The sequence below is a fragment of the Arvicanthis niloticus genome, chromosome 8, assembly GCF_011762505.2.
Source record: "Arvicanthis niloticus isolate mArvNil1 chromosome 8, mArvNil1.pat.X, whole genome shotgun sequence".
In the NCBI taxonomy this organism is placed as follows: domain Eukaryota; kingdom Metazoa; phylum Chordata; class Mammalia; order Rodentia; family Muridae; genus Arvicanthis; species Arvicanthis niloticus.
The window spans coordinates 38,512,003-38,532,850 of record NC_047665.1 but is presented as its reverse complement, the minus strand read 5'-3'; the positions used below and the strand labels follow the sequence as shown (position 1 = coordinate 38,532,850).

General features: G+C 39.6%; 1 protein-coding gene across 1 annotated transcript; it reads right to left on the bottom strand.

Moving 5' to 3' along the window:
* Window positions 1-5,280: 5,280 nt before the first annotated feature.
* LOC117714196 (zinc finger protein 322-like) lies at window positions 5,281-19,100 on the bottom strand. The gene is made up of 4 exons (XM_034510878.2): window positions 18,955-19,100; window positions 18,245-18,330; window positions 14,979-15,053; window positions 5,281-9,654 (listed from the first exon to the last, which is right to left on the bottom strand). Exon 4 carries the CDS (start codon window positions 9,477-9,479, stop codon window positions 8,280-8,282), a length of 1,200 nt encoding a protein of 399 aa, XP_034366769.1. The 5' UTR covers window positions 9,480-9,654; window positions 14,979-15,053; window positions 18,245-18,330; window positions 18,955-19,100; the 3' UTR covers window positions 5,281-8,279.
* Window positions 19,101-20,848: the final 1,748 nt, after the last annotated feature.

Genomic DNA, 20,848 nt, shown 5'->3' with positions numbered 1-20,848 from the left:
AGGATATTATAAGAGGCAAAGATCAATGAATATCAGAGTGAAAGAATGTCTTCTAGATATGACAGAACTTCTGCACTTATAAACTCAGAGCCACAGTGGTTCACTGCTTAAGACCTGCTCAAAATCAAGCCAGTTAATAGTCTAGAACAGATAGGAAGTGGGCTGTGTGCTCTCATTCTTAACTAAAGAAATATGGATACTTTGAATTCTGGGGAAGGATATAGTCAGTTCTCATTAAAGGTTTGGCTCCTTGTAGAGTAACCATACTTCAGTAGATGGCCCCTCATCCAGAAGGATATGGACAACCCAAACTAGAGACAATGGTTTATTAAATTTAAAAGTTTTAAATTTAATGTGTTCCCATATGCAATGGAAAAACAGAAGTATTTGCAGATTGCCTATAATTAAATGGAAGCCAGTGACCTCTTGGTCTTCTGTATCCTGGCAGGGTTTATGTTGACAGTATTAACAATAAATGCAATATTATAGGTAATTGGTATTATTTCCTCATCTACTTTCAAGTTACATATAGAAATATGAATATATTCTTTTGAACATCAATGGTTCTATCTCAACCCCTTGATAACCAACATTCTCCTATTTATTAAAATGAGTTTTGCTACATTTGATAGCTCATGTAAGTACTCCTATGTAGTATTTGCCCTTCTATAACTTGCTTGCTTCACTTACTATATTCCCCAGGCCTTTCCATATTGTCATAGAAGATGGATTTTCTTCTTTGTTAAGGCTCAGTGAATAGTCTATTGCATAGACATGTCACATTTTCTCCATTCATCCAGCAGTGTACATCTAGGTTGTTTGCATATCACGGATATCAAAATGTTGCAAGAAACCATGTCAATATGAGATCCTGATTACAATTCTAAACTTTTAACGTTTCATTTACTAGTTTACATTTCTGTGTATGTACATCTTCCTGCTTGTTTCTATGTGCATCATGTGTATGCAGGACCAACAGAAGTTCAAACAGAGCATCAAATGCCCTGGAACTTAAGTTAGGGATGGTTGTGAGTCACCTGACTTAAATGCTTGAAACCTCTCTAAAAGCAGCAAGTGCTTCTAACTGCTGATCCATCTCTCCAAATCTCCTGATTTCAATTCTTTTGGAAATTAATTTCACTTCCTAAAATGATTCCAATCCTCTCTCTTCTAGAAATTTCACAAGGGCATATGTGCATGTGCTCATAGAGGCCAGAAGAGGGTGTCAGATTCTCTGAAACTGAATTTATAGATAGTTGTGAACCAATGATGATGCTCCCCCAAATCGTTTTGAATCAAGAAGAGTCTTGGGGAATTGGAGAAATGACTCAATGGTTAAATGCACCAGCAGCTCTTTGAAAGGATCCTGCCTGGTTCAGTTCCCAGCACCCACACTGGGCAGCTCACAGCTTTCCTCTAACTCCAATTTCAGGGAATCTGGTACTGTGTTCTGGCCTTCCAGGGAACTTGGACACATTTGGTCCACACCTAGTGGTGCATGTCTAGACAAGCAGACACAAAGATAAAAATTAGTTTTGATGGGCAGTGGTGGCACATGCCTTTAACCCCAACACTTGGAAGGCAGAGGCAGGAGTATTTCTAAGTTCAAGACTAGCCTGGTCTACAAAGTGAGATCTAGGACATACAGGGATACACAGAGAGACCTTACCTAGAACAACAAAGCAAACAAAGTCTTGGGTATGATGATGTGTGTCTGTAACCCCACAATCGAGAAGCTGAGGCATGAAGACTCCAAGTGTGTGGCCAGCCTGGTTTACACATGAGATCTTGCTGAAAAAGCAAAATGGAAGTTGTTTTCTGTGTAGTCCTGGCTGTTCTGGAACTTACTCTGTAGACCAGACATCTGCCTGCCTCTGCCAAAGTGCAAAATGCTGAGTGCTAGGGCTAAAGAAATGTACCACCATGTCTGGCTAATTATGAGTTTTGAAAGGAAGCATTTCTTGGATTGGATAAGAACAACAATTCATAAAGATATAAATGTCTTACTTAATTTTAATTCTATCACTAAGAACTCAAGGGTTGCCAGTTCTAAGTGCTTTGGGGTTAGAAGCTCAGTAGAATGTACCTTTTCCCATATGTCACTACATTCCATGTTGGATTTCTGCTTGGTTGGCTTAGTTTGCCATTTAACATTCAGTCCCACAACCTGTTGATGAGCACACAGGTAGGTGAGTCTCCTCTTGAGTAAGGATTCTGGGGACAAACATGGAAGAGTAAATTGAGGGAAGAAAGTTGTAATTAAATTATTGACTGAGCTCTTGAAAGGACATAGCCAAGTTCCCACAAATAGTGAATAAAGCTACCACTCAAATTTCAGATTCTAAGCACTAAGTGGGGAGTTTTTTTTAGAATGGCCAATTCTAAATACTGTACACACATAAAGAAAATTAGCTGTAGAGACATACCCACACCAAGACATAGAAAGTGATGTGAGGGGACTCTATTAGTTATATTTACTGTAATTTAAACATGGAAATGATTGATGACGGTGGAATATAATATACCAACAAAAACCTTAGGGAAAAAAACAGGGAGTTAGGGGAAAATTCTGCATCTATGTAAGACTAGTAAATTTAAGACAAATTACAGAAATATGAAATGCCCATTTTGCAATTGCCAAATACAGTTAGGCAAGGATAATCTAAGATGATAAAATCTTCAACCCATCATTAATGTAACAACATTTATCATGTACTACAAAACCAAAAGACTACCTTTGTTTAAAGATGTTAAAAAAAAAAGCTTAGATATCATATGCCTCCCAAGATGACCCAGTAGAAAATGCACAGTACCATCCTTAGACATGACAATGTGTAATAAGAATCCCAGTTGTTATGACACTCATGTCCAAGTATTTGGTGGCAAGTATTTGGTGGTAAAAGAAAGTGGAAATTTTTGTTTTGTTTTTGAGATTCAGCTGTTACATGATGTTTTTCTGGAAACTGTCTTTTGAGAAGATAGTATGCTGAAGCAGACATGTAAAAGGATGTTTTGCTGAGAACAGATGTGGTGGTGGTTTTTGTTTTGAAGCTGCCTGGAAAAAGGGCCTGTATGTTTTGCTGAAATGGACACTTGAGAGGACATGTGATGCTTGGATGTCTAAAAGTAGTAAAGAAATTCATGGTCATCCTTGGCTACAGAGAGTTTGAGGCCAGCCTGGGCTGAAACTCTGGCTTAAGATAAAAAGAGAATCCATATTATCCTATGTTGCTAAACACAGGAAAATGAGGGCTGGTGGGGTGGAGGCAACTGAGATACAGGGCTGGAGACTACACGTTGCACTTGTGTTCAAAGGCAGCTAACAGCCGTATTTAGAGTAATATATTTTAGAAATGAAGACAGTGAATACTTTAAGCTTGTGAACTCTGGGGAAGGGTAAACTGTAGAACAATCTTTTTTTCAACAGGAAATTAAAAGCCGTCTAGACACATTATAAAGATAGGAAAAACCTCAAAGAATCAGCTGAGACCATGAAAGAAAATTCTAGAGGTTACTGAAGACAATGTAGTTGGATAAGAGGAAGGAGGGTTTGACATGTTCAAATAGTCAAGGCACTAATTTCCTTGGGAGACGACATGATAGGTGTGTGTTCTCAAGTAGCCAGGTCTGTGACTGCAAGATGATATTTCCCAGTAGAAGAGATAACAAGAATTGATGAGTATGTATACAATGCCATGTAGGTTAGGGCATCAGCACAGACAGAGAGCAGCTATTTTATACAATTCCCTCAGCAGTCCTTAAGAACTGCTGCAGGTTAACCTTAGGTAATTCCTAAGGCCTTCCTGCCTTTGAGCCAACTGCCATGCTTCTCAAAGAAGTTTTTATTCCCTTTACTTATAAGACTAAGGTGCCCATTTAGAAGAGTTGATGGGTTCAAGAGTCCTGTACTAAAAGGCTTCTCATTTTCAGATAATAAAGCAATTTGTCAATTATCAAACCATGAATCCTGAGAATAAGACTTCCTAGTAATTCAAAACAGGTGTCTAAGAGTACAAAATAGGTTCCAAATAACTACTCTAAGAGTCTTGACTTCCTGTTAGATTTCAATCTTCAATTTGATGTTACCAGTCACTACCAACAATCCCTCTTTTATGCTGATTAAGGCTCTCATGTAGACCAGGATGACAAACTCCTAATCTTCCCATGTATATCTACTTTCCAAGTAATGTACTGTGGGGCAGTAGAACGTAAGTAAACTTGGTAAGGTTGAGTGGGTTGGACGCCCCAGAACCTCACCCTGGAGCTTCAACTGCTTCCAACTATGGCCCTTGTCATGTGTCCACACTCCCTACTTAGGAACATGACCTTTGGTATATATATCTTGTATATCAGAACACAGTTCTCCACTCTAATGAAGTACCTAGAGACCCCAAGGGTTTAGCCAATATGCTTCACTTTGCATAGTCCTCCCTGCAAAGGATATTTAATCTCTGGTCCACCCTGAGATGGCATGCACCCATTTTCCACAATGAACAATCAATAGTTTGAAACCAAGGACTGTCTCTTTCATCAAGAACTGGCCCCGGGCTTTTCATTGCAGGCCTAAGGACCCCTGACCCTCTTTTCCTGACTACTCTGTTTCCAGTGGAAACTGGACATCCATCTGGGAATCAAGGAACCTTAATTTTGACCTCCCCTATCTTAGGCTGCATTTTCCCACCCTAAGCAGTGTATCAGCACTTTCCAAGAGCCCATCATCTGACTGGTCACAGGGTAAATGCAGTCTAGTGTCTCTTGTTTCACATGGAGTGAATGGGCTTTGAGGTTTCAAAAAACTCTGCTGTTCCTTGTCTCTATCATGGACTCCATGCCTCTGAAACTATAAGCCAAATTAAACTCTTTAGTAAGTTGCCTTGGCCATAGTGTGCTATCATAGCAATCTAAAATTCAGTCAGTCAGAACTTGGTACCAGGGCCACTGCTGTGACAAACCCAACCAAAAGGGGTTGTTTTTTGAGGAATGTAGCAGACTTGGGAATTTTGGACTTGAGAAGTAGTTGAATTCTATAAGCAGAGCCTAATGAGCCATCATACTTAACAGGTTGGAAGACAGTCGTACTGAGAGCTATGTCAAGAGGTTTCAGAGATGAAAACAATTAGCAATTGGGTTAGAGATATTTCTTGTAATATTTTGGCAAAGAATGTGCTGTCTTTTGCCCTTGTCAATGGTTGTGGCTACCACCTACACATTGCATCATCAAGTACTCCAAGGTAAAGGTAGAAGATATGTTAATTTCTCATAGTATAGTGGAGACAAAAATGGAATATTTCAGAACAAATCTTTATTTAAGAATTAAAGGCAAACAAAAACAATAAGCATAGAGGAGTACATTGATGGAACATAATTTATCTCATTTGGTCTGAAATCTTGAAAAAGTTACTCTGACTACTTACCTGAGGTAGATTTGCCTTGGCACTGCTTCAAGGGAACCTCCATCCATCCCAGAAGTTACCTTCCAGCTTTGGTTACAGGCTCCCATGTGGTCCTCTCCAACCTCAGGTTATGTTATGTAGTATCAACACATTCTTAGCAGTTAAAAAGCCTCAGGCCTGTTTTACATCCTCAAAATTCTGTTTGATGAATAGCCCACTGTTAATTTAATTTCAGACTATAGACAATTACCAGTGAGGCAGCCTGAAGGAAGCCTACTATTGTTTTAAGCTTTGTCTCTTTCCTTACGGTCTATTATAATGACCTTTCTTTTTTTTTTTTTTTTTTTTTAAACTGCCATTGTCACACAACCAGTATTATGTTAAGTATCACAATTTTCAAACTTTTACTAGTGATAGGCATGATTTTCCCCACAGAGAAAAATATACACCTCATGTATTTATCACAATGGATAATTTTTCATAGTACTAAAATTATTTATAAAATTACTGGAACATGTTAGATCAAAAAATCTGACACAGAGACAGGTGGTGGTAGTGTATGCCTTTAATCCCAGCACTAGGGAGTCAGAGGCAGGAGAATCTCTGTATGTTTGAGGCCAGGCTAGTCTACATAGCTAGTTTCAGGACAGCCATGGCTACACAGAGAAAAACAGTCTCAGAAAACCAAACCAAACCAACTAAACAAAAATGAACAAAACAATTGACACAATCAGTTTTCTAAAAGGAAAAAATACTTGAACCAGATTCTTTACTGAGCTAAATTCACTGGCCTTAAGATTATGATTATCAAACAATTATCAGGTTGAGAGCTTACAGTCACATGTAAGGTAGCACCAAACCAATTTCGGGACTCCAAACACTAATACCTCCTGGAATTCAGGGATTCACTAAACAGATTACAATAAAACCAGGACTGTAATTAGCAATAAAATAATTCTATACAGTCTCAAATATGCAGGAACTTGATATATTTATATTAAGTTTTTTAAGTCAAAGAAAGCAAAGGAGTGACCATTAGACAGATGCTTGGGTCATGAGCTATCCAAAGAATTTGAAAGACAATCAGTTACCCTACTGGACTGGAAACACATATTTATCCTTAAACTTCAGGTCAATCTGCTGACTGCTTTTCTAACATTTAGAATCCTGCATTCCAAACCAAGAATATACCTTATATTGTGTTGACTGCAATCCTTTCCCTGGGATTAAACTGTATTTTTCTTGCCTTGATAGAACTGAAATGAAAAAAATGTCATTATGAAGCTTAATTTGCTGAAAGTATCAGGATAATAGACTGAAGAAGAAAATTAGCTTTGGAGTCAGGACCCTCAAAATTAGTGTCCTGTTTCTCTATTAAAATGCTTCATTGCATCTCTCCTCTACTTTCTCTGGCTTACAACCTGCCCCCTATTCCTTCTGCTCTAAGCTACCTGTTACAGTATCTATCACTAAAAGAGATGAAGCTAGTCACAAAAACCTGAATACTATAATATCATCATAACCAGTATCCTAAAATTTGTTATTTCAACTTGAAAGTAAGTGAATCTATAAATATGAAATTTCAACAACCCCAGTGATAACTCAAAAAGAAATTTTAGGGTCAATTTTGGACATCTTAGGACAATTCTGAGGGCAGATGTCAACACTAAGCAAAGAACTGAATATTCTTTTTGTTGAGGTTGATCATACCAAAGGGAAACTAAGAATTTTAACCCAAACTAAGTACTCCATAGCTTTTTAGCAACACACCATTCCCATTCTAGCCAAAGAGATTTTAAGAAACAAACAAGAAAACCAAACAGGAAGCAAAAATCAAAGCACTGCTTTCTTCCAACAATAAGCCACGCCCTACTTATACAAAAGATTACACTTCTTTCCTTTATTGGATTTATGAAAATTTTAAAGAGAAACTAAATCATTAAGTGGTTGAGACAAAAGAGAAGCATCTTTACCTGAGTTACCCTCCAGATCCACGCTGACCTGCCCCAGCTCCTCCAGAAAAGCTTTTGGGTTGCTAAGACATTATTTCCATACAACTCTAGTTTTTTCATTTTTTTTTTTCACAATGTGTTTCAACTATGAAAACAGCTCTTTGCATACACAGCATATATACAGATTCTCACACAATTAGATCTCTTACTGGAACAACTCCTCGGCAGAACTCGTTTTCTGGGGCCCAACTTGGTAAGAGCTTCTTTCTAGCTCCTCAGACACAATGCATTTATGGGTTTTCACTAATATGAGTTCCCTGATGTGTCCCAAGAGCTAAAAATTCTTCATTCAGATACTTATTGTTCCTCTGATTTTTGTCTAGGAGGATGAAAACCCAAGTATGACTCTCCAACATGTTTTTGCCACATTAAAATATCCATTTACCCCAGTATCACTTCTCTGAGGGGTTAAGAAAGTCAGAGTTCTGTTAGAAGCTTTCTCTTGTAACGTCTGGGGCTTCTCCCCAGGTGAATTTTCTGATATCCACTAAGGTGTACATACTGTCTGAAATACTGCCAATACAAAACATTTATATGGTCGTTCTCTGGTGTGAATTGTCTTGTAAAAATTAGGACTTAACACTGCTGGAGAGCTCTCATACTGCATTGTAAGGCTTCCTACCTGTATGAATCTTGAGGAAGGTTTTCCAAAACCCAGAGGATTTGTGGAGTTCTGCACAAGTGTGGCTAATAAAGGTGACCTGACAGGGCCACTCTCTGCATTAAAGCTTTCCTTACAGTCCCAAGACTATAGACTCTTTCTCTGGACTCCAATGAAGTCTGAGATCTAAGAGAAATCTTGAATTTACCTAGGAGTTTTTCTTTTATTGAATTCTGATATGTAAATATATTTTTAAGGTTATGTGACTTCTTGTCAAGACATCCGTGAGGTTTCTGATGTGTGAGAGCTGAGATCAAGTCCTTTTTCACTCATATCACAGATGTATTCATCATCAGTATGCACTGTCTGATGCTGAAGAAGGGCTGAGCTATGATGAAAGCTTTTATCACATACACTATATTTATAATGGAGCTCCTCTGTTTGAGTCCTCATTTTCTGCTGGGCAACGAAGTCCATACCTAGGAGAAAGTCACTCTCACACATAGACCATTGATGTGGTTTTTCTTCCATATGAATTCTCTGATGTACAATAAAGTCTGAGCTACAGTTGAAACCTTTCTCATATTCAAGGCATTTGAAAGTATGAGTGTGAGTTGCCTGGTGCCTAATTAGGTTGGCACTCCGAGTAAAACTTCTCATACACTCCAAGCATTTATATGGTTTCTCACCTGTATGGACTCTCTGGTGTACAATAAGGTCTGATTTCTGGCCAAAGCACTTCTCACAGGCACCACACTTATACGGCTTCTCCCCAGTATGAACTCTTTTATGCACAATGAAGGCAGACCGGTGTCGGTAACTTTTCTCACACTTATTGCATTTGTAGGGCCTTTCACCGGTATGAGTCCTTTGGTGGCTAATAAGATCTGATTTCCCACTAAAAGCTTTTTCACATTCCAGACACTTAAATGGTTTCTCACCTGTGTGAGTTCTTCGGTGCCTTATGAGATTTGTACTTCGACTGAAGCATTTATCACACTCATTACACAGATAAGGTTTTTCACCTGTATGGCTTCGCTGGTGGACAAGCAGATCAGAGCTCTGACCAAAATTCTTGCCACAGATATCACAGGTATAAAACTTTTTACCTGCATGTGTTCTCTGGTGTCCTGAAAGGGCTAAGTGGTGCCAAAAGCTCTTCTCACATTTGCTACACTTATAAGGTTTCTCATAATTATGGATCCTCTGGTGGGAAAAAAGATCTGAACTTTGGATGAAGGTTTTCTCACACATATCACATCTATAAGGTTTCTCCCCAGTGTATGTTCTCTCACACATTCGTGCTAAGTTTTCACAGAAGTTTTGTTCACGTTCAAGGCACTGATATATTTGATTATCTATTTGAGTAATTTCATGCACATGAATATAAATCTTTTTCCCCTTCTGAGGGCATACATGGTATATTTTCCTTTTTTGAGTTCTCTGGTTACATTTCTCTTCTGAAGTGTACATCTTCTATGGTTCCCTCCTAAGTGGTTTTCCATCAGTCTTCTTGATCCCTGTTTTCACAGTCATTTTTCTGGTAACTTCAAAAATATATCTGTTTTAAGCCTTTCATTCATTAGCAGTTTGTGTTTAAAAATTTCCAGCATCATATATATTAGTTTCTTACTTGGTACCTCCAAACCTATGAGACAAAGTAGAAATATTATTTATATTTTTCTATCACTAAAAAGTCTTGATGCCAAAATTACTGTGGTAAAACTGAGAGAAACTGGGGCTAGTGAAATGGCTACTAAACCTGATGACAGGAGTCCTATTCCCACAACCTGTCTACATGACACAAGTTGAGAAATGAATGTCCTCCAATATCCACACTGGTGTCATGTAGCACCTACCTACCCCTACATGCACAGAATAAATGCAAAGAAGGGAGGGAGAGAACTAGAAAAGAGAGAGGAAGAATAAACTACAAATTTTACATAGAACCCTTATCCAGAGTACCTGGGAACAGAATTTTTTGGATCTAAGATTTTAAAATACCTACATATACATAAAGAGTTGCTCTGGGGATGGAATGCATGTCTCAACAAAACACTCATTTACGTTACATACTCACCTTACACACAGGACCTGAACACAAATTCACAGGGTTTTTTTTTTTTTTTTTTTTTTAATTTTTTATGTGAATTGGGGCGTTTGCCTGCATATGTCTGTGTGAGGGTGTCAGATGCCCTAGAACTGAAGTTACAGACAATTGTAAACTGTCTGGGTTTTTGTAAACTATGTGGGTGCTGGGAATTGAACCTGGGTTCTCTGGAAGAGTAGACAGTGTGTTTAACCCCTGAGCCATCTCTCCAGCCCCCCCATAAAGTATTTTTAAATTAAAAACAAATTCTTGTTATTGTGCCTGTGCCACAGCGCATGACTGGAGTCAGAGAACAACTCTGAGGAGTTTGTTCTTTTCTTCCACCTTTATGGGCACCCTAAGGGTCAAATTCCATGGCAAGCATTTTTACACACTGAACCATCTTAACCAGCCCCCACATATTTTAAATAATTTTGTGAATAAAACAAAGTTTGTTATTTGAAACTTTCATAGCATCAGTTTGGCACTTAAAATATTTCAAATTTAGGAGCACTTCGTATTTTAAAATTTAGGATTGAGGTATGCTGCTATTACAAACATGACAAACATTAAACATGATAAACTACCAACAGAAACTCAATTCTTTTATGAACTGGCAATTTGAAAACCAGGGCTCTGGGCCAGCGTGATGGCTCAGTGAGAAGCAGCAAGCCCTTTGGCCTGACCTTGATCCCCTGGGATTACATGAGGAAAGAAGAAAACTGATTCCCACAGGTTTCCTTCTGACCTCCAAGTGTATACATTTGCACACATAAGTAAATAAACAAAAGGCTACCCTGGGCTGCTCTTTTCAATTCCTTTAGCTGGGAAATCAGGACATGTCTGATAAGTAGTACACTTGTTTAGGAAGTGAACAAACTGAAGATGAGTGTCCTCCCAGGCCTAAGTCCTGTGTAACCTTTTCCATAAAGCATCACTGACTTATTTAGTGATGTAAATATAACTTTTCTCTTTATTTTACGAGAATCAAAGTGAACAACAGATGAGACTGAAGCACACCCATCAGTGTAAAGCCAAACAGCACCCCTCTCTGTTTCCCTGCCAGCACCTAACAAACTGCCTGCAGGTGTGCTGAAGCACAGCTTGCTTCCTACTCTCACCAAGGATGCCAAGCTGCTGCTGCTGCTCAATCCACAAACTTTCATCTGTGTTGGGGCTCTCTGTTTTCTTCACAACTGCATCCTGACAGCCATTCTGCCATCACTCTCTGCATCATGGATTTATTTCTTTCTACAGAACCATTCCAGTTAGTAAAGAGGCTATCCTCTCTCTTCTTAAAACAAACAAACTAAACTAAACTAAACTAAACTAAACTAAACCAAAAAGCAAAACCAACAAGCAAGTTCTCTCAACCATCTCAGCCTCAAACTACTCTTCCCATTTTGTTCTCCTTTATAGTAGAACTCACCAAAAGAAAACCCATCTGTTAACTGTCTCTGGTTTTTGTCTTCTAGAGTTTCTGGAACATACATATTCCAACTAAGACATTTACCCTTAACTTGTACTCAGATTCCTTTAGAAACCTACAAACATCAAGGACACCTGACCCCTAGCTCCCAGCTTCAGTCATTACTGTTCCCCTACTCTGATCACCATAGTCTTTGCCATGGTTCAAGCAAGCAGAACTATTTCCATTTCAGGATCTTCATGTCCTTTGTCTCTCCCTCCCTCCCTTGCCTAAAGACTTCTCTAGACTGTCTTCAAAGCTTCTCTCTTACCTCATGTAAATCTTTGCTCAACTGTTACACATTCTCATTGGGGCCTTTTCTGACCACCTTAATCATCATCCCAACTCATATAACACCCTTTCCATCTTCCTATTTGATTTTTTTCTCTTCTGAATATGAGCCTAATAAACAAGAATCCCCACACACGTTTCCATTACTATTATTCAATTTGTTCAGTGCTATTTAACACCTAGAACAATACCTGGTACATGTCAAGTTCTCAAATTTACAACAGATCTTATTTGGCATCTACAGACTCCTGTATAACCTATAAATCATTTGTTGTTCACTTTGAGTCTATTTTTTCTAGGAAGTGTGTTCACAATTTATCATAAAGGCTAAATATTCAAGAAACAGATATTGGCCTAGAGCCTACATATAAAACTGTAAATGAAAAGATATCAAAACTCACAAAAAAATGGCATGTTAGCAAATGGAAAAAGCTCACAAATACAGCACACTAAAAAATAAAATGGAGCAGAACTTGGAGAAAACACCCCAAAAGGATCTTGGAAGCATACCAGATCATGTTTACTTCTGCTAATGAAATAATAAGTGACTTCTTATTTCATCAATTTACTAACTCCAGTTTTCTAATTTTTATTCAGCAATTTTTATTATTTCCTTAAGAAAAGCAAAGACATTGCTCTTGCTTATTGCAGTGAGTGATAAATTTAATCAATAGAAAAAAAAATACCTATAAACAAATGCCAAAACTCATTTGGAAAAGCTTTAAAATTTAGCTTCGAAGGATATGAGAGCTGAATACAAGGCAAACATGTGCAGGAAATATACTTTTGTGCTGCAGATGGACAGAGTGAGACACGGATGAGCTAGAAGGCTAGCAAGTATAAGGAGGGGCAAACAGTCCCTGAGAAATGTGAACTAAATAGCACAGACATAGTTGTGCTAAACAGTGATTGTGTCCAGATTTTCAACATTCTGCATGGTAGCTGCCATCATTCAGATATCTCCTGGCATCACAGAGAAACTCCTCATACTCTAAGCCCTTTTTCTCTGTTCATCTGATAGTATCCTAGAAGTGCAAATACACCGATCAAGTGAATCCTTGTTAGACAATAAAATACCTCATCACATAAGCAGATACTTTTCTATGTTTTTCTAACCAAGATGGTGAATCAAAGTTCACTTTGTCTATTCATGCTTGGTGGGTGTCAGATGCTAACAGACTGCCTGGTGGGAGGAATCCACATCATACACTCATTTGCTTGTCTATTTACCAAAGGTCTTTTAGAAAAGTTATCAGAAAAATCATTAACAACATCTTAAGCAAAGAGCATGCTTTGTCCCTGTCACAATCAATCCTCTAATCCTAAAGCATCAGAGAATATTATTCCCACTTTCTTTTATGAGGCTGAGTTTAGAGAAACGAGAGCCTAGAACCTGTCTAGAATCTAATCTTGCCTTACAAAGCAAGCAAGCAAAGGCCTTCTTTACAGTGACAGAAAGCTCTCAATTAATCCAAAAATTTGAAAGATCATCCTGCATTTTTTTGTTTTCTACCTCACAATCAAGGTGTCAAGAATTTGTTGACTTCATTTAAAAATTCATAAATTCATATCTAACCATTTTCATCAATTTCTGCTGCTACCAATCTGGTTCAAACCACTTTTACTTCTGTGGATTATTATAATTATTTCTTAGGGGATTCTCCTGTTATAGGCCTAACTGCACGCCATTCTTAATCCCCACCATCTCAAAATGTGATATATTTAGCCATATGATCTTTTAAAGAATGACTAATTGAGGCCATATGAATGGCTCTGATTCGACTGGAGTAAAGTTCCTCTAACGAGAGTTAGGATACCCTGAGCTGGCAAAGGAGCAAACACATCCTGACAGAGACTCTTGAGGACAGTGAGAAAGCAGCTGGTGTAAAGCAAGGCGACGTCCAGACAAACTGATACTGGATTTCTAGTCTTCAGAGTGTGAAAAAAAAAAGCAAAATCTGGTTGTTTGAAACACTCAGAAGATAGTATGTCTTTTATAGCAGTTCTAACAAGCCATCTGTGTATTGCTACCCTCTCTACTCGGCAGCCAGTCTAATCCTGTTAAAACAGAAAGCTAGATTACATAATTCTGTTCTTTCAATATTTTTTCTTCCACTCAAATCTTTACAATAGCCCAAGAGTTCCAACTGGAGCTGCCCTGCCACTCTCTGCCACCACCGCCTGACTTCTTCCTCAGTCTTCTTACAGGGTCTGATCCAGCCACAATGGCTTCCCAAGTTGTTTCTCTTCTACACATTCTCTACTTGGGATATGTGACCTTTACTTCTTCCGACTTTGGCGTACTTACTCCCAGTATGGCAATGGCTCTCTCTTAATACCCAATACCTATATTTTCAGTTACCACTTTTTTTTTTTTTTTTTTTGGTTTTTCAAGACAGGGTTTCTCCGTGTAGCCCTGGCTGTCCTGGCACTCAGTCTGTAGACCAGGCTGGCCTCGAACTCAGAAATCCACCTGCCTCTGCCTCCCAAGTGCTGGGATTAAAGGCGTGAGCCACCACCGCCAGCTCAGTTACCACTTTTTAATCAAACTGTTTCTGGCCACTCTATTTAATATTGCGAATCTCCAATGACAAAGCTATATATCACTTTTCCTGTCTTATCGTTTCCCAGAGCACTTATCACACTCTAATACACTCTATAATATTCACTTAGCTTATAAGCTATTGTATTAGCTTATTGTATACAGTTAAATATAGGAAAGATGCTTTTAGTGTTCTTTCCCCAGTGGATTAGTTCTCAGTATATAGACAGTGTTTAAGAAGCACTTTCTGTCATAAATAAATTTTCAAAGGAATTCTGTTTCCTTGGGCTAGAGATGGCTCAGCAGTTAACACTGGCAGCTCTTCCTGAGTCCCAAGTTTAATTCCCAACACCCATGTGACAGCTCACAACCTTTTGTACCTCAGTTCCAGGGCATCAACACTCTCTTCTGGCTTCCATGGGCACTGGGCCTACATGATGGGCAAACCTTCATGCAACACCAATAATATAATAATTTAAAATAGAATTAAAAAAAAAAAATCTATTTTCCCGCATACTCTGGTGAGGTGCAGTCTGAAAAGAAGAAGGTCAATTTTATAAGACTGAAGAAAATGTAGCTTACCAATAATGTAGACAGATGAAAAGCAGCATTCACTTTATGGTCTTGAGAAAATAGAAATTAAAAAAAAACAGCATTCTGTAAAACACAAATACAAAAAAAAAAAAAAAAAACCTTTACACTGGATCATTTATACATAATGAACTTAGCAGTGAATAAACATTTTCCTTGAAAACAGCAGAGGGTGCAGAAATAGCTCAGCTCTATTACAGGCATCTGCTGCTCTTCCAGAGGACCCAGGATCAGGTTCAATTTCTATCACTCACATGCTGTCTCACAACCACCTATCTGAACTTTAGTTCAAAAGTAAAGTACCCAATACCCTTGTGCAGAGGCCCCAGACATGCACATGGCACACAAACACATCCGCAGGCAAAACACTCGTATACATAAAGTAAAACTTCAAAACATCTTTAAAAAAAAAAAAAAAAAGCAAACGAATTTTCTTTTGGAATCTCAATGACTCAACTCTAGAAAGGATAACCATTAAGTGTATAAATACTGGAAAAAAAACAGTTAAAAGAATTAAATAATTAAATAAACATAAACTTCTTAGATCAAATACTGAGAAATAAGAAAATAATGAACATAAACTTGAAAAATAACAATCTAAAGAACAGAACAAAGTACTTTTAAAAAATATTTTTTATTTTATGTGTGTGAATGTTTTGTTCACCTTTACGTTTGCATATATGTATGTGCAACAGAGCATGCCTGGTCAAAGAGGGCAGAGAAGAATCCCCTGGAACCGTAAGCCACCATATAGGTATTTGAAATAGAACCCAAGTCTTCTACAAGAGCAACAAGTGCTCTACACTACTGGGTCATCTCTCTAGCTCTTATAAATTTAGTCATAAATCAAGATACTGGTACTTTTCCTGGCCTTGGGGCAAAGGCTTTTAATCCCAGCTACTTGGGAGAAAAAAGAAAGAGGATCATAAAAGTTCAAAGCTTGATAGGGGATTAATGGGGGTAGGGGAGGAATGGGGAAAGGGGATAACATCTGAAATATAAATAAATAAAATATCAAATTAAAAAAAAAAAAAAAAAAGTTCAAGGCTTGTCTGAGCCACCAGACAGGTTTAAAGCCAGTCAGGGCAACTTGTTGAAATTCTGTCTCAGCTGGGCGGTGGTGGCGCACGCCTTTAATCCCAGCACTTGGGAGGCAGAGGCAGGAGGATTTCTGAGTTCAAGAAATCCTCCTTCTGAGTTCAAGACCCTCCAGGACTTGTTCAAAAAAAAAAAAAAAAAAAGATGTCAGAATTAAAGAGGGCTGTGGTTAAAATCACTAGCAGGGGCTGGTCAGCACCAGGCGCTGATAAAGCAGCCAGTCTCACTCCCTTGCATTCTTGCGGATGGTCAGAGGCACGGAGTTCAGTTGGCCCAACTGAGGAGCCCTCTCTAGCTTGTATCAAACAGACATAAAACTAGCCTACCTATTTTTTCTTTCTCTCTCTGTCTCTTTATGTTACATGAGGTGCATGAGGAGTCCAGAAGAGGGTCCCCCTGTACTGAATTATAGGCAGTGGTGAGCCACCTGACAAGAATGCTTGAAACTATACTCAGGTCCTCTTGGAAGAGCAGGAAGCACTCTTAACTGCTGAGCCATCTCTCTAGCCCAAACAGTAAAGTATGACTTATATTTTATGTGTATGAGACAGATGTATATGCACTATCTTCTTACTTTTTTTTTTTCTAATAAGAACCAGGGCAATTAGTAATTTTAATTATGATTTTAGAGGTAAGAATCCAAGATGGTGTCAGGAATATCTCTGAGCTAAGTAAGAATTCTTCCTCTGTTCCATGAAATCCTGCTGCAATAGTTTGAGGCCTCTCCAGACCTTGACTGGCTAGTTTTGGTTTTTCAAGACAAACCCTGGCTGTCCTGGAGTAGACCACTGGCCTGGGCTGGGATTAAAGGCAACCACCGGCTCTATCCAGGGGCCCTTGGCCCCATCTGTGGGCCTGTTGGTGCTGTGAAAGTCTATGCTCTTTAGGCATAGCAGCTACAGATAGGCTGCAGGCTCTTATACTGCTTTCAGAAATGGCCCAGAGTACTGTCTCCCAAACTGCTGCCCCATCCAGCTCCAGTTAACCACTCGCTGGAATTTGTTCTGTATTGGGACCATGCTGTCTGAGTTTTGTTGTTGGTGGTTTTTTTTTATGTTTTTTTTTTTTTGTTTTGTTTTTTTGTTTGTTTGTTTTCGGTTTTTTGTTTGGTTTGGTTTTTCGGTCGAGTCAGGGTGGGCTGGCAGGGAGTATGTAGCTGGCTGGGCTGAGAAAAAGCTCTGAATGGCCCTGCCAGTGCTAACTCCTCCAGAACTCATAGGCCTGGGCGTCGAGACAGGGTTTCTCTGTGTAGCCCTGGCTGTCCTGGAACTCACTCTGTAGACCAGGCTGGCCTCGAACTCAGAAATCCACCTGCCTCTGCCTCCCAAGTGCTGGGATTACAGGCTTGCGCCACCACTGTCCGGCTAGAATACATCTGTTAAACAATTAAAAAAAAGTAAACAAGTCTCAGACTGAAAAAGGAGTGTCATCATCCTTGGGTCTCCACTGTGCATCTAGCACAAACACATCCTCCAAATCCTTACTCCATGTTACTGTCTCTAAAATGCTTCCTTTACCCTCCTAGCAAGGGAGGACTTCTGGTTTTTCATGAGCAACATCAGGCTGCATTTCATAAGCAAAGAGCAGACAAAAGTTCAAATAGACAGGTTGAGCAACAGAACTTCGGAGTTCAAGAATCTTCTCGGTTAAAGGAGATATGGGATAATCAAACAGTAAATACTTAAAAGTATTGTCTTAAAAACCATACTTGCTGTACAGCCTCAGATCAGGGATTGCCTCAATTTTCATTGATTACATGGATTATGGACATTTAATCCTCCCAAGAACACTGTAAAATCAGATACTACCACAATCTTACTGATAGAAAACCTGTTGCTATGGCAATTACCTAATTACCCAAGAACTCACAGACAGTTAAGTAACAGAGCCAAGGTTTAAATATCCATCCTAGAGCCTGCCTGAGCACTGAGCACACTGCCTTCTTTGTATGGCAAACCAAAAGAGGGACAATCGTTGCAAACCAAGTGTGAATATACATGCTTGTTAGAAAAGTAGGTGTTCTGAAGGGTTATCAAAGGGCCACTATGTTAGCCACCAGAAAGACCCCTTTCCTTTTCCCAAGTATATTTTACCTTCTTTCTTGTCCCATCCCTACTCCAAAATTCACATTCATGTAGAAACAAATATATGCCACTTACCTTAACAAGAACCCAACGACTTATTCTTTCGGATCCACAAGGTCTCTTAATCCAGAACTACTCATAATATTTAATTCTTCCCTCTGCTAGAGAAAAAAAGCAACAATGTTGAACATGACTGCAAACTTACTTTTTTTTTTTAACAGCAGGCCAATTAAATGTCCCATGCACTCTCCAATCCAGACATCAGCTTCTTTCTGACCTGCTCTACACAAAATAACAAGAATTCTTCTAGCTGAAAGATTTTAAGTTCAGAACAAAGCCCTAGGCCTTGTTTTTCTCCTGATACTTGTTTTTGTATCACTTAATTTTTGCTGTTAAGATGGGGAGACTCTTATGTAGCTTAGGCTGGCTTCAAACTCGCTAGGCAGCTAAGGCTAGCTCTGAATTCCCTATCCTCCTGCCTCTGCCTCCCAAACTCTCAGGTGACTGATGGCGCATAATTATTTCAACTTCTAAGATCATAGATTCATTCCTCGCACACTAAAAACTGCAGGAATATGATACATGAATGCAAAGTTACATAGGACCGAGGCTGCTAAAAATAAATGATTATGGAATGCTTTAAGCAAACAAACAGATTCTGCAGATTTGGGGGCACCTCAACTAATCTCCGCCCTTAAGGCTGGGGGAGGGTCTTCTCAGCACCCATGGTTCTCTAGACATTCAGGAAGGCTACAGACTGCATTCGAGCCTGGCTCCATTACTACCTCCAGGACAGTCTTACAGGCTCTCCTCCCAACTTTTCGTTGACGACGACGACAACAAGGGCGCCGCGCCTGGCACGGACCCTCTCACCGCCAAGGACCGCGAGGACCCGCTGCACGCTTACTCCGACGCCTGGAGCGGCACTTCCGGTGACTGGACCCTCAAGGCGGAGCTTCCGGGGCCGCACACTCCGCGGCGGTCGGTTCAGTCCCACCGTCCCTTAGGGAAGGAGGGTGGGGCCGAGATGCCGAGAGGTAAGCAAGCCAACCGCAGGATACTAACCTGGAGAAGCGGTGCACCCACGCCACAAGGCCAACGCAAGCAGCTCTCACCAGCTGGGACGGGGAGGCGTAGCCACGCCCCGAGGCACGTAACCATCCCTCATAGGGCTTCACCTGGGAACCGGGCCAATAGACACTGAACCTCCGGAAATGGGCGGTGCCTAAACGCGCCTGCGCCCTGGCTCTTTCGCGTCTGCAAACTACCTTTTCAACTCCTGGAATTTAGGACCAGGCCTAAGCTCTGGTACCCTGCGCCCTGTACTGCGACTCTGGACTTACTCTTTTCTTTCTCCACGGCTGTTCAAATCAGGAGTCAGGAGTAGCGTCTCAAGAGTAGATGCTGCGGATCCAGTCTTAAATAGCTTGAAAATCAGAAGAAGTGGAGAATTCCAAAGGCGCTGTGGAGCTGTCACGCTAGCAAAAGAGAAGAGAGCCGTCGCGTGGCCTTATTGCGTGGAGAAAGCTGCGGGGAAACCGTGTTGAAAGGATTTCTGTCCTTTCTGATTGCGATTCTAGCCTGGAGAGCAGATTCAGAAAAAACAACCAAAAAAAAAAAAAAAAAAAAAGTCAGAAGTCAGTATCATCCTTAGTTGGGAAAAAAAAAAAAAAAAAAAAAAAAAAAAAAAGAAAAAGAAAAATGTATGTAGGCCAGAGAGATGGCTCCTGTCGGGAGTGAGGACCGGAGAGTGCTTATTGCTCAAACCTGGCGACCAGAATTTGATCTCTGGAACCAATGTCAAAAGCGGAAAGAGACAACTGACCGCAAAAATTGTCTGCTGACAGGCATGCACAATAATAAATAAGTATATAATATACACATATATGCATACATACACATATATGCATATAATAAAAACCCTCACAGAGAAGATGAATACTAGAATTCTCTGGTCTGGTAAAGAACTTGGATTGGGTGTTAAATTCTAGAGTTAGGGACTGAGGATGACAGTTACATGTTTTGGATTAACTAATTTCTGTTTTCAGAATTTGCAGAGTTGCTGCAGCTTATTTTAAATAAAAAATTTAAGGCAAGAAAAACCCCACCAATGTCATTCTAATATTTAAGGGTTTTTTTTTCCTTAGATTTATTTTATATGTATGAGTATTTTATCCGCATATATGTGCACGTGATGTGTGTGTGTGCTCTCGGAGGATGTCACATCCCCTGGAACTGGAATAATGCATGGTTTATGAGCTACCATGTGGGTGCTGGCTGGGAAATGAACATAGACAAGGTCGTCTGCAAGAGCAAGTGGTCTTAAATACTGAGCCATCTCTCTAGCCTAATTTTAATATTTAAATAACTTTTTATTAGCTGTTTTTAGTGTAAGCTGTACCAAACACAACTCTAATCATGTTGTGGAATGAGCTGTGTATGACTATATTAGGAAGATATGTACACATGTAATTTCAGAAGAGAGGTTTGTGCTACCCCCTTCAACAATAAGACTGCTGAGACAATGGACTCCAAGGATTGGAATTGTGGCAGGAGTCATCTGCTAGGTAAAAGAAAAGGACTAGGGCCAGAGGGAAAGTTATTGCAGGATTTCACACAGTTCTGACTATGATGAGCAGGGCTACTTATGGAGACCAGGACTTCTTACTTATGCACATC

What these genes read in the sequence shown, in the direction of transcription:
- LOC117714196 (XM_034510878.2), bottom strand. Translation starts at nt 9,479, where the DNA reads ATGTACACTTCAGAAGAGAAATGTAACCAGAGAACTCAAAAAAGGAAA.